We start from the raw sequence: 16,517 nt of genomic DNA, 5'->3' as shown, positions 1-16,517 counted from the left end.
CCGATCGGTCAATTATCAAGGTTGAGGTAACACTTTATTTTACAGTGTCTTTGTTACACATTGATGATATCTGTACTTACTATAGTAATAACAGTAAATTATGCTAGTAAGTACATGTTGTTGATTTATATTACACAGTACTTAAACTTAATTACACTGTAACAAGGACACCTTACAATGAAGTATAACTGTTGTTAATCTATGCTCTATTTTAGTTTCTGTTAATCTCACATGACAATGACATAGAAGAGCAAAAGAAAAAGGAATTCCTGGAAAAGAAGACATGTTTATATCTTGAGCAAGTGTCTAAGAATTTCGAACATTTCCTTGTCTCAAAGCTGTCTGAATTTTCTCTTTAAAGTGTTGCGTGTTTGTGGGTTTTAAGTGTTGCAACCTCCTCCCACACCAGTCAAAATGAGACAGTGGCTCCTTGACAAATTTAAATGTTTTGTGAGTGACATGAGTTATTAAATTCCTTACGCTTTGCTACATTACGTTCACCTTACTCTAAACAGCATTAAATTTAACTTCTCTGACCACACATTATAGAATAAAACTATTTTGACATCCCTTTCAACACAAGTTAACAGTGCATTTTTAAGTCTGCATGAGTCACATCATTCATCCATTCACTGAATTGTCATATTTGTGCCAAATTTGTTTGGATGAAAACATCAAGTGTATAGGACAGTTTTATTGAACAGTACCAAGAAAAGGCTTATTAAGTTAACATTAAAGTTAAGGAATAACATGCTTAATATATTACAGCCTTGGTCTCATTTGATAAACTATGGGCAAAGATTAATAATTTAAATTACAAGATGGTGTAATTGTGATAAATATAAGATCCTAGATCATTTTTGTTTTAATCACGGATATATTGTGTGGTGTATTAGTGGAGGTGATGATCTGTGTTGTGTATATACATGAAAATTGTCTAGTATTTAAATGGCAATGATTGAATGTTTTTTTTTTGTAATTGAACGTTGGCTAATGAACGATGATGTCAATATAATTAGTGATTTGAAAAGTGGGTGGAGGGATTGAATTGCTTTGCACACTGAGGAAGGCTTTGAGCCGAAACGTTTGTGTCTTTTCCCATCAACAATGAATGTAAATTAAAACAAAAAAAAGAAGACTGAAGAGTGCAGATCATGATCTCCTATAAGTATTGTGTTTATTGCCATATTTTTGTGTTGCTGCTTCCATTCTCTTTGAACAAATGACATGTTAGAATGAATAAAGACAGATTCATCTCATCTCATCCTGTAATGCTGCTGGAAGGTAGTCAGTAGTACATCAGGTGTTTTTAAAAAATCTCAGAGAGGAAGATGTCTTTATAAACTTCTGCTTTTCTTTGACTGCACTGCTCTAAGGTAAGGTTTATCTCTTGCAAATTGACCTTTATTAAAATATAAATCGTTAGAAATGTAGTAAACAAAGTTCATGACAACACTAATTCATTTAATAAAGATGTTAATCAGGGTTGGGAGAGTCTGCAGTGACTATTAATTCTCAACCGTAAACACGAACAAGCTGAATGTATGATTCATTGCTTAAAGTTGTTGAGTAAAAACAATTTGTTGTAGGATTTTTTATTTTGGGCAGAAAAGTATATTTAATTTGTCTCTTGTGTTTGTTTCAGTGTTTCAGTGATGTCTGTGGTCCAGATCATCTCCTTCATCATTATCAGCTCTGTGTTTCTACACACTCACTCAGGTTGGTTCATATACACTAAATATATCCTTCACCAGCAGAACCACTACTGATATGATGACACAAGTAGCAAAATAGCAAAATGATTGGCAAAGGAAAGGATAATTCATTTTTGTCTGTTCCTCAGATAAAGCTATCATATAGCTTCAGGAGACTTTAAATATAGAAAACAGGTCATATATAAGCCATAATTACTTTTATGGTGCTGTTTTGTTTTTTTGGAAGCTTGACTTATGTCTATGTCAGGGGTGTAAAAAGTACTCAGAAATGATACTTAATTGGAAGTACAGATACTGAATGTACAGATTCTTGTTTCATGATATTGAAACATCATCTTAATGCAAAGTGAAATAAATGACATAGAATGTTTTGTCAGACAGACAAACAAAGGTTTGGTAAATGGTGGAAAACAAAATAAAACACAATGGCTCAGGTCAAAAAACATCTATCTAATGCATACAACAACGATTAAAAGGCAGCACAGTGGAACACAAAAAAATACAGCTCTTATTATGGACTAACCCAAACATTGGGTTAAATTTTGACATTAAATTTTTAACCCAAAAGTTGGGTTAGTCCAAATTTGACCCAAAGTTGGGTTGAAATAACCCAGCATTTTTTAGAGTGTATGTAATGTATATGATTTTCTTTCTTAAGATGAACACAAACAATGATTTTTAGAAAAAAATAATAATCAATTTCTATTTATATAATGCAAGTGTACAGAATGTCCAAAGTTGACGCTTCAAAAACTCCACAATCTAAACATGACGGTAACCTATACTTTTTGAAGCGGTGCCGTACACTTGCATTACATAGACTAAACATCTTTATTTGTGTTTATCTGAAGAAAGTCAGTCATATACATCTGGGATGGCATGAGGGTGAATAAATGTTGAGAGAATTTTTGGGTGGAGTATTCCTTTAAAGGGGACATAACACACACAGTTTCAGCCAATCTCATGTTAATCTTGAGTGCCTATAGAGTAGTACTGCATCCTTCATATCTCCAAAAAGTCTTTAGTTTTATCATATTTATAAAAGAAAGATACAACTTTATGATTCTTAGTGTTTCTAATGCTAAAATATAATTATTGTTGGGATTTAATGGATTCAGAGATAGATCACACAAAAGTTTAATCAAAAGCAAGTCTTTGGGAACAACTAGAAACTATTTGGAAGTCAGTAACAACAGAGACTGTGGAAAAGTGCATAAAAATTATGCCAGCAAGAATGCAAGCTTTTATCAAGGCCAAAGGAGGCCATACAAAATAAAAATAAAATAGCCTATTTATACTTTTTGGTTTATTAGTTTTTGGTTATTATGTGTGAATAAAGACTGTTTAGTTGTTTCAGTTTGTTATTTGCCCAATGATAACACAATTTTTAGTTTTAAACAAGTTTTTGACGGGCGGTCTAATACATTTGTTAAGCACTGTATATAGCTACATATAGTTTTGTGAGGATTTGAACTGAAAATAAAACTTGCAAACTCACTCGTTTACACTTTGCCCCTTTCTTGATTGCCAATGGCTGCAAAGTACAACGTGAAAGCGCAAGGCTGACGCTCAGTAGCGGATTCACACATCCATGAGCGAGGCATTTCAGTTGAAGAGACGGGAGTTGCGCGACAGCATGCTCCTAGAATCTGTTTGAGTAATATATGGCCGTCGAAACAAAACGGCACGGGTTCACGTATTAGGCTAGCCTATGTGTGAATCTGGCGATAGATCGCGCATCCACTGTTTCACGCATGAGAATATATATATACATATACTGTATATATATAAAATACAGGGCTTGACATTAACTTTTTTGCTCACCAGTCACTGTGGCTAGTGGTTTTCCAAAATTACTAGCCACTCAGCATTTTCACTGGCCACAAGTCATTCAAACGATCCCCAGGAGGTATGTTGAGCAAGGAGATGGCGGGCAAGTTGCGATATGCGACGGGAGCGTAGAGCACCTTGCCGGTTGATGTACGCCACAGTCGCAGTATTGTCCACACAGACCAATACGTCTTTGCACCGTAGCGACCCTTTCAGGCTGCCCAATGCAAGACGTACTGCCAGCAACTCGAGGCAATTGATGTGCCAATGCAGTTGGGGACCCGTCCAAACCCCTGAGCCTGCATGCCTTTTGTACGTGGCCCCCCAACCCATGGCATCTGTGAACAGAACTGTGTACTGATATGCTCGACCCTCGAACGGAAAAGGCCTGTGTCAAGGGAGAACTGAGACATGAAAGTACGCATCATTCAGGTCGATCGCTGCAAAACCAATCTCGGGGACGGATGCATTCGAAAATGCTTTTCTGTGTCAACATTTTGAACGGTAGCCTGTGAAGTGCTCGTTTCAAAACTGGCAGATCCAAGATTGGCCGTAACCCACCGCCATTCTTGGGTACAATGAAGGCTGTAAAACCCCATCTTCATATCGGCTGGAGGGACCGGCTCTATCACATCCTTCGCCAGTAGGACTGCGATCTCCGCACTCAAGACATGAGTATTGGCTGCCTTCACTGATGTGAAGTGGATGCCCCTGAATTTGGGGGAATGCCGGGCGAACTGAACCGCACAGCTGAGTCTGATAGTCCGAAAGAGACAGCAAGACAGGCTGGGCAGCGCTAGCCAGGCTCCCAGATACCGTGCAAGTGGGACCAGAGGAACCACCGACATACCTGCAGTGGGGCAGCGAGGTGGAACACAGGGACCCGGGTTGGGCAGCTCGTGGGCGGACCGAAGTGTGGTCTGAGTGTGCGGTACAACACCTTCCTGGTTCCACGTTTGGACAGAGGGTGCATGAGGACTCGTTGTGCCCTCGAACCGCCCACTGCTTTCCGCTGGCAAAAGAGGAGGATGAGCGTGGTGCGGCTCTACATCGTCCACCACCCACCATGCCCTCTTGAGACCCAGAGATGGAGGAAACTGCTCTTTATTTGAAGGTTTGGGTACTGCTGGCTGTAGGGCCAGCGGTGGAAAATAAATAAAATGAAACAAAAGATTCTCCACCTGGCCCTCCTCCTGGGGAGGGAGTGGTGCGGCCACTATCTCCTGAAGAGCTGCTTCCTCCAACTCTGGGTCACCTGTCTCAGGGCCTCTTTTGCACTTACGCTTCCCACCAGGTTTGACAGGGGCCTGGACAGGCTGCTGTTGCTGCATGGGGGCGAGGGCAGTCGCAATGGGGGGCGCCCTCGGCGACGAGCAGGCTGAGGTGCTGTGGCCGGCGGACGGCGGACGGGGCAGGATGTGTTTGATGGCCTCAGTCTGCTTCTGTGCGGTTGAAAACTGGTGGGTAAAGCTCTCAGCTGTGTTGTTGAAGAGGTCGGTTGGTAACGCCATAGCGTGCAGGGCAAAGGCAGCCTCCCCACAGGCTCCGTAAGCACTGCCAGTCAGACTAGACGAGCACTTACAAGCCCGCGAGGGGAGACACGGTTTATCCCGCCAGGTGGCAGCGGTGCTTGGACACAATTGCATCGCAACCAACCGCTCCACCAAGGAATCCCCACGTACTCCTTGGCTGCCCCTCCATCGACGGTAGTGAGAGAGGAGGAGGTACTAGGTCTGTTTCTGGCAGTAAAAGGTGCCGTCCACGACCTAGTTAGCTCCTCATGCACCTCCTGGAAGAAAGGAACTGGAGCGGGACGCTGAGAACCAGCGTGAGACACCCCGAGAAACCAATCATCCAACCTCGAGGGCTCGGGGTGCGGTGGAGGTTTCCACACGAGCCCAACCCTCTCGGCGGCCCGGGCAAGCATAGCCACCATCTCTGGGTCTGACTCGGATGGCACCACCCTCCCAGAAGGAGGCAACACATTCGGATCATCATCCAATGCCGCAATCGACATCTGATCGTCAGGGGGAGCCCCGAAGGATACGAGTGGCACACATTGTTCAGATGGTCCAGCACGTCCCATCGTCATTTCTACTGGCTGCGAAGTGCGTGAGGAGTGAGGAACCCTGAAAGGTTGGTTCCTTGCAGGAGAATTCCTCACCGTAATCCTCAAGTCGCCCGGGTTACTGCCCGAAGTAGTTTCCCCCCAAGAGGGAACACTAGAACGAGGTAGCGGCACGGGAACTCCACACCTTATTTAGGTACCGAAGTCTCAACCGCAACTCCTAGATGGTCATCTTCCCGCAGTGGGAACATGATTCATCCACGAACGCTGCCTCAGCGTGCTCAATGCCCATTTCTTTTATTGAAATTGCTCTTTTTTTCTGTGCTGAACTGCACAGGGGAAATGGCCAACCGCAACACTGACAGATAATCTCCTTCTGTCTGGCAATGACCACCGCTGTAGCGCCGTCACACCAACACCAAAAGAGGACTCCGCAGAAGCTCGTAGCACTCTTTTCTTGGTCAGGAGCAGAACGAATGATCCGCTCGGCTTCGAAGCGAAAAGCTAACTATGCGTTGCTCCTGCTGCCTATTTATACTCACGCTGCAATGAGTGGCAGCTGGATGCAATTGTCACATGCCAATGTGCATTGGCTTGTTTAGTTTACACTCAAAGTAGATTGGTCCCTCTGGCGAGATTCCCATTTCTTCTGTCCTCGACGTGACGTCGAAGTGACCGACTGAAAGGGAACTACAATTTCCTAAATTTTAAGCTCACTGATTAGTACTATTTGAAGTTATATTGAAGGACCTTTTTTAAGCATATTTCATAAATTAATTGTATTCTAAAGCACAGTATAAAAAAATCTCTGGAAATCCTTGGCAACAAAGTTATGGTTAAGAAACTACAGTTACCGAGCTATGGAAGAGACTGGAAGAAGAGTGAACCAAGATCACACCAGCGCAGTGTGAGAAACCAGTGATATCCTGCGTCCGCAGATGTGCTGAAGTCATTCAAAGCAAGGGCCTTCGCTGCAAAACCAATCTCGGGGACGGATGCATTCGAAAATGCTTTTCTGTGTCAACATTTTGAACGGTAGCCTGTGAAGTGCTCGTTTCAAAACTGGCAGATCCAAGATTGGCCGTAACCCACCGCCATTCTTGGGTACAATGAAGGCTGTAAAACCCCATCTTCATATCGGCTGGAGGGACCGGCTCTATCACATCCTTCGCCAGTAGGACTACGATCTCCGCACTCAAGACATGAGTATTGGCTGCCTTCACTGATGTGAAGTGGATGCCCCTGAATTTGGGGGAATGCCGGGCGAACTGAACCGCACAGCTGAGTCTGATAGTCCGAAAGAGACAGCAAGACAGGCTGGGCAGCGCTAGCCAGGCTCCCAGATACCGTGCAAGTGGGACCAGAGGAACCACCGACATACCTGCAGTGGGGCAGCGAGGTGGAACACAGGGACCCGGGTTGGGCAGCTCGTGGGCGGACCGAAGTGTGGTCTGAGTGTGCGGTACAACACCTTCCTGGTTCCACGTTTGGACAGAGGGTGCATGAGGACTCGTTGTGCCCTCGAACCGCCCACTGCTTTCCGCTGGCAAAAGAGGAGGATGAGCGTGGTGCGGCTCTACATCGTCCACCACCCACCATGCCCTCTTGAGACCCAGAGATGGAGGAAACTGCTCTTTATTTGAAGGTTTGGGTACTGCTGGCTGTAGGGCCAGCGGTGGAAAATAAATAAAATGAAACAAAAGATTCTCCACCTGGCCCTCCTCCTGGGGAGGGAGTGGTGCGGCCACTATCTCCTGAAGAGCTGCTTCCTCCAACTCTGGGTCACCTGTCTCAGGGCCTCTTTTGCACTTACGCTTCCCACCAGGTTTGACAGGGGCCTGGACAGGCTGCTGTTGCTGCATGGGGGCGAGGGCAGTCGCAATGGGGGGCGCCCTCGGCGACGAGCAGGCTGAGGTGCTGTGGCCGGCGGACGGCGGACGGGGCAGGATGTGTTTGATGGCCTCAGTCTGCTTCTGTGCGGTTGAAAACTGGTGGGTAAAGCTCTCAGCTGTGTTGTTGAAGAGGTCGGTTGGTAACGCCATAGCGTGCAGGGCAAAGGCAGCCTCCCCACAGGCTCCGTAAGCACTGCCAGTCAGACTAGACGAGCACTTACAAGCCCGCGAGGGGAGACACGGTTTATCCCGCCAGGTGGCAGCGGTGCTTGGACACAATTGCATCGCAACCAACCGCTCCACCAAGGAATCCCCACGTACTCCTTGGCTGCCCCTCCATCGACGGTAGTGAGAGAGGAGGAGGTACTAGGTCTGTTTCTGGCAGTAAAAGGTGCCGTCCACGACCTAGTTAGCTCCTCATGCACCTCCTGGAAGAAAGGAACTGGAGCGGGACGCTGAGAACCAGCGTGAGACACCCCGAGAAACCAATCATCCAACCTCGAGGGCTCGGGGTGCGGTGGAGGTTTCCACACGAGCCCAACCCTCTCGGCGGCCCGGGCAAGCATAGCCACCATCTCTGGGTCTGACTCGGATGGCACCACCCTCCCAGAAGGAGGCAACACATTCGGATCATCATCCAATGCCGCAATCGACATCTGATCGTCAGGGGGAGCCCCGAAGGATACGAGTGGCACACATTGTTCAGATGGTCCAGCACGTCCCATCGTCATTTCTACTGGCTGCGAAGTGCGTGAGGAGTGAGGAACCCTGAAAGGTTGGTTCCTTGCAGGAGAATTCCTCACCGTAATCCTCAAGTCGCCCGGGTTACTGCCCGAAGTAGTTTCCCCCCAAGAGGGAACACTAGAACGAGGTAGCGGCACGGGAACTCCACACCTTATTTAGGTACCGAAGTCTCAACCGCAACTCCTAGATGGTCATCTTCCCGCAGTGGGAACATGATTCATCCACGAACGCTGCCTCAGCGTGCTCAATGCCCATTTCTTTTATTGAAATTGCTCTTTTTTTCTGTGCTGAACTGCACAGGGGAAATGGCCAACCGCAACACTGACAGATAATCTCCTTCTGTCTGGCAATGACCACCGCTGTAGCGCCGTCACACCAACACCAAAAGAGGACTCCGCAGAAGCTCGTAGCACTCTTTTCTTGGTCAGGAGCAGAACGAATGATCCGCTCGGCTTCGAAGCGAAAAGCTAACTATGCGTTGCTCCTGCTGCCTATTTATACTCACGCTGCAATGAGTGGCAGCTGGATGCAATTGTCACATGCCAATGTGCATTGGCTTGTTTAGTTTACACTCAAAGTAGATTGGTCCCTCTGGCGAGATTCCCATTTCTTCTGTCCTCGACGTGACGTCGAAGTGACCGACTGAAAGGGAACTACAATTTCCTAAATTTTAAGCTCACTGATTAGTACTATTTGAAGTTATATTGAAGGACCTTTTTTAAGCATATTTCATAAATTAATTGTATTCTAAAGCACAGTATAAAAAAATCTCTGGAAATCCTTGGCAACAAAGTTATGGTTAAGAAACTACAGTTACCGAGCTATGGAAGAGACTGGAAGAAGAGTGGACCAAGATCACACCAGCGCAGTGTGAGAAACCAGTGATATCCTGCGTCCGCAGATGTGCTGAAGTCATTCAAAGCAAGGGCCTCTACACTTCCTACTAACCTCCAAAATTTTTGTAGTAATCATCTTTTGTGCTACAGTGGTTACTGTTCTCTAATTTAGATCACCGTGTTTTCCACAAAATAAAGGTTTTTGTTGAAATGCCTTGGTTGTTTTGTCAAACATGTTATTGGAACATTTTTTACACAGCTAATATTCCTTCAAATTTCGAGCGATGAAGATATACAATATTTCAGAAAAAATCAAGTATTTATAGATTGCGCTCTAATTTTGATGTCCACTGTATGTATATACTGTGTGTGTGTGTGTGTGTGTGTGTGTGTTTGTGTGTGTATATATATATCTGTATGGACAAAAGCAGCATGAAAAAATATTTTAAAAGTTTGTTGTTTGTTTGTACAAATTTTGGCGTGAACTGTCTCTTTAAGAGCTTTACCTCTCTAAGTTTTAAGTCATTATTTACTAATGTGTTTTTATGTTCCAGCTGATAATATCTACTCTGCAGTGGTGCCTCAGACAGTAACAGCTCTGACAGGCTCTTGTTTGCAGATTCCTTACACATTCAACATCTCCAATTTTGAAGACAAACGTAAGAGGGCAACATCTATTTATGGGATCTGGCTGAAAAACAAATCACAGTTTGCAAACAAAGACCGTTTTATAGTTTTTAATAGCAGTGAAAACATCATTAGAGGATTCAGTGACATAAAGATGACTGGAGATCTCAATGAGAGGAACTGCACCACTGTCTTCTATAACATCATGATGAATCATTCAGACCGCTATTACTTCAGACTGGAAATGGAGCCAAATGTGCTCAGAGCAACATTTAACCCTAGTCCAGCTGATTCACCTGATTTAAGCAAGACTGTGAGGATCACTGTCAGAGGTAAATGTCATCTCCACTGTCTTTAACATACAGGTTTTCATACTTTACTTCACTTAAATTTAAGTAAATAAATAAATGTAATAACTAAATACATTCAAATGTAAATAATTTTACATAATACTATATAACAAACATAATTAAGGACTGTTTCTTAAGGATGAAATACAATGTGTGTATTTATTTATTTATTTTCTGTAGATTCACTACAACCTCCTGAACTTAAACCCAATGATCTGACAGTGATGGAGGAAATTACAGTCAATCTGAGCTGCTCTGCTGAAGCCCCCTGCCCCAAACATCCTCCTACAATATCCTGGTCTAACATCCCTAAATCTGCCCGCATTACAACACAGTTACAGGAGAAACCTGATAAAACCCAGTCAGTGTTTTCATACATGACCTTCAAAGCTTCATACAAAGATCACAGGAAGAACATTTCCCGCACTGCTACATATCCAAGAAATACATCTGATGACTCTTCTGCTGAGACCACCGTGATGCTACGATTCCTGTGTAAGAGACTTGACCATTTATTTCCTTTAGCAGAGCACTGTGCTCGCTTAAATGCACAAAGTGCTACTTAAACATAGAATCTGATGTTTCGCTACCCAGAAATGTCTAAAGCATAGCTGTTTTGGTGTTTCTCCCATGTATGTGCTTGTGTTTCTGTCAAAGTGCTTCCAACAGAAACTCACATCACCATCAATCCATCTACTTCAGTCTCTATTGGCACTAATGTGACTTTGACAGCACTGGATAAATATGGCAGTCAGTCAACAGCAGAGATCCAGCTCACAGCTGAAGGTGAGTTTACACAGTTTAAATGTAAAGAACAAGATCCAAAACAATGAAGTTTATTTGAAATACATTCTGGTCTAGTTACAGGCATTTTACATGACATAGGACAAGATGGACCATCTATGGCCATGATTGCTGGTTGTGTGGGAGGAATTGTGGCAGTGCTCATGCTCTCTGCTATTGGATTTTGTACAAGGTAATTTGTACAAAAATAATTAATTATATTTACAGTTACTTAATCATCTCTGATGTAATTATGAAACAGATGATTTTAAGATACTCAGCATTGTGCTTGTGTTAGTCTAAGCATCAGCCAAAGTTAAGATATATGAAACGGTGCTTCTAGTGTTTGACTTCCTGCAGTGACCAGATTAGCTTTTACAAAGCACTTCAGTCATGCACAGTCAAGTCAAGTTTTCAGTGTAATTGTTTGCTTCCTCTCACAGGACGAGGACAAAGACACACAGGGCAGACAATTTTGGAGAAAAAGATTCCCTAAATCAGGTGTGTGCACTTGCCATTGGTTTTTAGGTTAGTGGGTTGATGGGTGTTTAGTTCACTGTTAAAAACTATTTAATCTCATACATACTGTCTTAAACTAAGTTATTTAGTTATGTAAACTAAATAAGTAAGATGCTGGACACTTTTAAAAACTGAAATGTGTCATTTTGTCAGCTAAAAAATAATCCATCAGTTTTCATTTCTGCTTTACTTCATATATATAGTGCAGCATGTTTCCTCAAACACCAGTCATTTCACACCACTGACTAAACAACCGCAAAGTGTTTTTAAATAGATCACTATCATTGTGCAGTGACTCTCTGTTCTGGTCTTGCACATTTTGTCTCTCTTAATAATAACTTTCTAGTAAGTTATTATTCATATCAGATAAAATACACATCTAATATAACCAAATTATGTTTATTTTTATATGAAACATCACAAAAGATATTTATCAATCAGGTTAACACTATTTAATGTGACAATTTATATTAATTAAAATAATTTTTATATGAATGCACTTGCATGTATTATATACACATGTATAAATGAAAGTATGGTTATTTATATTGTATGTACAGCGTATAATAATGTGTGTTAGATAAGAGAGACATACAAAATGTGTTGAGTGGGGAGGGAATTGCGCACCAGAACCGGAATTAAGAACCACTGCTGTAAAGGGTTTTATAATCTGGACTCTTTCCAATGTGATTTCTAAGATGGCTACATTCACATAGCCGACTGAGAGAGCAAGGCATGGGTTGAGGTCAGCGGAAGAAAAACAGCAGCAGCAACATGGCTTTAAGAAAAACTTGGGACACAAGAAATGGAGCAAAATTGTTCAGAACAGATCATTACTCAAGCAGCTTGCAGAACTAATTTCTTCTTGACTAATTTCTTCTCGCGTATGCTTTCATAACAAAACGTGGTTTGGGGACAGTGTAGAGTCATTGGGTGACAGAGTCATTGTTAGCTCGTGTAGTGTGTGACTTCGCAGTGTCACGTAGTGTGAACACTACAACGACTTCAAGACAGACAGCAAGTCATGTAGTCTGAACAACACAGCGATTTGGCAATTACGTTTAAAGTCGCATAGTGAGAACTTGGCTTTAGTGATCAATTCAAAATGAATGCTCAGATTTTTTTGTTTGGCTTTTTTTTTTTTTTTAAATGAAGCCAATATCAGAATTGAGTGTGAATTGGTCACAGTCCCAAACCTCATGTGCAAAATAGCAATTACACAGAAGGCACAAAGCACACTGAAAACACCCTTCCACTAGTCTCTTAATAAAGGGTACATGTAATGGTCACTTATAGGAAGTAATTTTATCGTTTATGGTCATGTGACCCAGGGTGGACTGGTCACTGTCCCGAACCGACCCACATGTGCAAAAGAACAATAAGATGGCACACAACACACTGTCATATGGAAATAAACATTGAGGCCACAGAAATTAGTGTTTACAGATTCATTTATAAGCTGATGTTCCATGGAAGCCAGTGAACTGCACAGGGTGAGGAGAAAGGGAACAAAGTTTTTCTAGTTTTCATAGCTCTTCCTAAAGTTTAGCTTGTTATATATGTCACAGTATGTATTTAGTATGACGTAACAATGTCATTTAAAAGCAAATGGCAAAGTATTTCCTTTTAAAAATTAATTATTTTTTGTTACAATGGATTGCCAATGAACATTATCTTAAATACCTACAAAATTACTATTATTGTCCCAGAATTTTATACTAGGATATAGTGTTATCACGGTACCAAAATTTCAGTATTCGGTACTAATACCAGTGAAAATCCACGGTTCTCTGTACCAATTTTGGTACCAAAGCAAAACAAATAAACATGCTAATTGAACAACATTATTTTTATTAATAACGTTAAAAAAAATGTATGTACAAAACCAATCTTTATACTTATTTAAAATTGTTTCAAGTTTTTCCACAATTAATAAAAGTATGAAAAAAGTAAACAAGTTTCACCCAAAAGTTTTTGTCATATTTCTGCTGCCGCTGAAAAACATTTGTAAACTGTTGTCTGTTTTAGGGTTTGCTGGTGTGTTTCAGGATCTATTATTCTTCTTAGGGTTAATTTCAAAGTTCAATCTGTTAAAATTATTTAATGCACAATGAACAAACATGAATGATCAAGTGTTTGTATTAACATTCACAAACATTAATGAATGTTGTAAAAATATATTGTTCACTCACTGTAAGATGTTACTAGATCTAACTCATGCTAGATAACATGATGTTATTGTAAAGTCTATACAGGAGATAAAATTTGACTGTACTTTTATGTAATCCAAACTGTGTTCATATATTTATTTTAAAGGTCTTTTAAAAACCTGCTAGAGTTATTCAGCCAAGAATAACAACTAATTAAATTTAAAAAAAAAGCCCAGAACTGTTTTTCTCACGGACTGACATGACATTACACTGTTAACCATACATGTGTACATTCTCTAACATGCATATTTTGGACACACAGTTCATTTAAAAGACTCTGGTGTGTAAACATAGTAAATACCATTATGTCCTCCTGTTTTTTACACTAATAAAAGTTATAGGAGCAGTAAATAGTTAACAAAGAAACTTCATTCTAATGCTCATTATATTAGCGTTAGCTACGCTTATGCTAACAATTAACTACATATACACTAACGGCGATGTTTATTTCAATCCGACATTCAAATTAAAATATGGAATAATATTCATAACAGAAGCTCTAAATATAAAAAATGTAATTGAAACTTACCTGCTTGAACTCTTTCATTTGATCGGGGTGTTTTGTTTGATGCGTTTCCTCCTCTTGAGGTCGCCACGTCTCAGTGCTTTTATGAAGAGGATAACATTCGGAGAGCGCATCAAGAACTGGGTTGACCGGGTACTCGGTACCACCGGTACTTAAGAAAACCTGGTACCGTAATGTTTTCTTTTTTTTTTTTTCAGTTTTCATTTTTCGAAATACCGGGTCTTTTGACAACACTACTACGATATATATAGTTCAGTCATGAAACTCTAGATAGCGCAGGCTGGTAGGTCCTTAACATGCAATCTGCTGGCAATCACGTCATTCTACATGGCACAAGCTAACTGGTCTCTGCAGATTCTTCAGTCAATGATCTTGCTTGCTCAACCTTTAAATAGTCTGTTTGAGTGTTCACTATAAGCTGGTCCAGCAGTGCAGAATTCCTCTGAAATCCTCCACCTCCCCCAGCTCCACCTGTCTAGATCTGCTACAGGATTTACTGTATGTGTGCTTACTCATGTACCAGCAGCAGCATATCTTATACACTCACAGCAGCATGTCTGTGTATCTATTGGCTGTAGCAAGTCCATACTTGCTGTGCAGCAGCAGCTTGCATAGCAGATCTAGACCCTCAAGACCAAATACATTAACACTGTCAAATACATTAACACTGTCAAATCCATTAACGTGCTAAACTATTCAGAGAGTTGAAATGCTGGAATACACTAAATATTTTTGTTTTAAATTTTTAGGCACAGGATGGAACTATTGACAGGAATTCCACTTATGCTAATGTTCTCACTGTGACCAACCAGGACAACAAGATCTCTGATGATCAAAGTGTGCGTGACTGTAATACTGAATTCAGTACTCAGATTGACCACATTACAGAGAAAGATCCAATAGAAGAAGACAACAATGAAAAAGGTTCAGATGTAGTATATGCACAGGTCCACGTGTTACACAAAAAAACAAAAGCCATCAGTATTCTGCCTGAGAACATGTATGCTCAGGTGAACAAATAAAAATAATCATTTTTTTAACATCTCACAAAAAAAAGGAAAAAAGAAAAACACTAAAACTGGCACCATTTTGGAGAGAAATTGGCTCTTTTTAATCTCTCTTTATGTCATGGTGTGTGATGCTGAAAGGTTTTTGTATTCTTTGCACTGTTCTGAACATTGATGTTTTATGTGCAACAATAGCATGCTCAGGCTCAGTGGCCTTACACCTGATTTTAAATCTCGTTTTTTTTTCTCAGACTCTATGATTTAAATGGTGATGAATGTACTAAGAATAACTCTTTCATCTTTTCATCTCTGTAATAGTTTTTCCAAGTTTTTGATGTATTTTAAAGAGTTGGCAGCCAAAATTAAAACTGTTGGATGATAGATATTCTTAAATATTCTTAAACAACAATTATAATTTGAATTACAGTATGTGCATTGTTTTCTAAATGTTTAATTTGCAGTGCACAGCTTTTATTTTAAGGGGATATAATCTGCAGCTCAGTACTCACTACTCACTACTCATGAGTACTTTTAAATAAGCTGCTCTTTTACTCTTACTCAAGTAGTTTTTTGGACAAGTACTTTTTACTTTACTCACACATTTTTTGGAATGTAGTGGTACTTTTACTTGAGTATATTTTTTTCAGTATTCTTTCCACCACTGCTTATTTGTGAAAGGCAGGAATAAGACAAATCTATATTTTTATGTATTTTTTCTCTTTATGCAATTATGTTTCATTATTTGACAGTTCTCATGTTTATTTGATGTTTATGCATTAGCATTAGTATTCATTATCCCAGCGATTCATCACTGTCAGCAAGCAAATTAGGCACTGCCCCCTTAAGAAATGATGCAGAAACCAGTGGATGTCCAAGCGAAGCAGTTTTGCCAGTAATAAGACCGTCTCTGGTTTTGCTTCTGTCTGATAGTTCACGCTTACATATAATTAGCTGAAGTATTATGAAGGTAGAATGACGTCAAAAAGATTAGCATACGCAGGGTAAGAGTTGTGGAAGTGTACATAAGACTGTAAGCGTAAATTAAATTTGCATGCGCAAGAGAAGCTTTGTAAAGGTGTAAATCGCGTTTCAAGCGCAAGAAAAAAATATTTGCAGCATTTTACTGTTACTCGTAAGTGTAATTCATGTATTGAATGTTAAAAGTACCATTCCGGCAGCAAGAACGATCCTGAACTAAATGAAGATTAATGTCTAGGCGTGTGATGTGTTTATTGGACCAATCAGATAAGAGTAACTGGAGAGTCAGCGAGAGCCTCATTTGATTGGCTACAAGAGGAGGACCCGCCCTCCCCCTCACGCTTGCAAAACTCAGTCAGTGAGAGAATCGTGCCAAAATTGTAAGCGCAGAGAAAAGAAAGACGGAGCTGTACATATCGGTTTATTTCGGGA

At 41.2% G+C, this 16,517-nt stretch overlaps 1 protein-coding gene across 1 annotated transcript; it reads left to right on the top strand.

The window, feature by feature from the left end:
- Positions 1-1,655: 1,655 nt before the first annotated feature.
- LOC107657798 (uncharacterized) lies at positions 1,656-15,122 on the top strand. Its single transcript, XM_016446041.1, has 7 exons — positions 1,656-1,719; positions 9,640-10,044; positions 10,243-10,557; positions 10,720-10,848; positions 10,948-11,038; positions 11,289-11,346; positions 14,850-15,122. The coding sequence occupies exons 1-7, from the start codon at positions 1,656-1,658 to the stop codon at positions 15,120-15,122; spliced, it is 1,335 nt and encodes a 444-aa protein (XP_016301527.1).
- The last annotated feature ends 1,395 nt before the right edge of the window (positions 15,123-16,517 follow it).

Source organism: Sinocyclocheilus anshuiensis, unplaced genomic scaffold, assembly GCF_001515605.1.
Source record: "Sinocyclocheilus anshuiensis isolate Anshui unplaced genomic scaffold, SAMN03320099.WGS_v1.1 scaffold7, whole genome shotgun sequence".
Taxonomy (NCBI): domain Eukaryota; kingdom Metazoa; phylum Chordata; class Actinopteri; order Cypriniformes; family Cyprinidae; genus Sinocyclocheilus; species Sinocyclocheilus anshuiensis.
The sequence above is the reverse complement of the archived record's forward strand: the minus strand, read 5'-3'. Positions and strand labels throughout refer to the sequence as shown.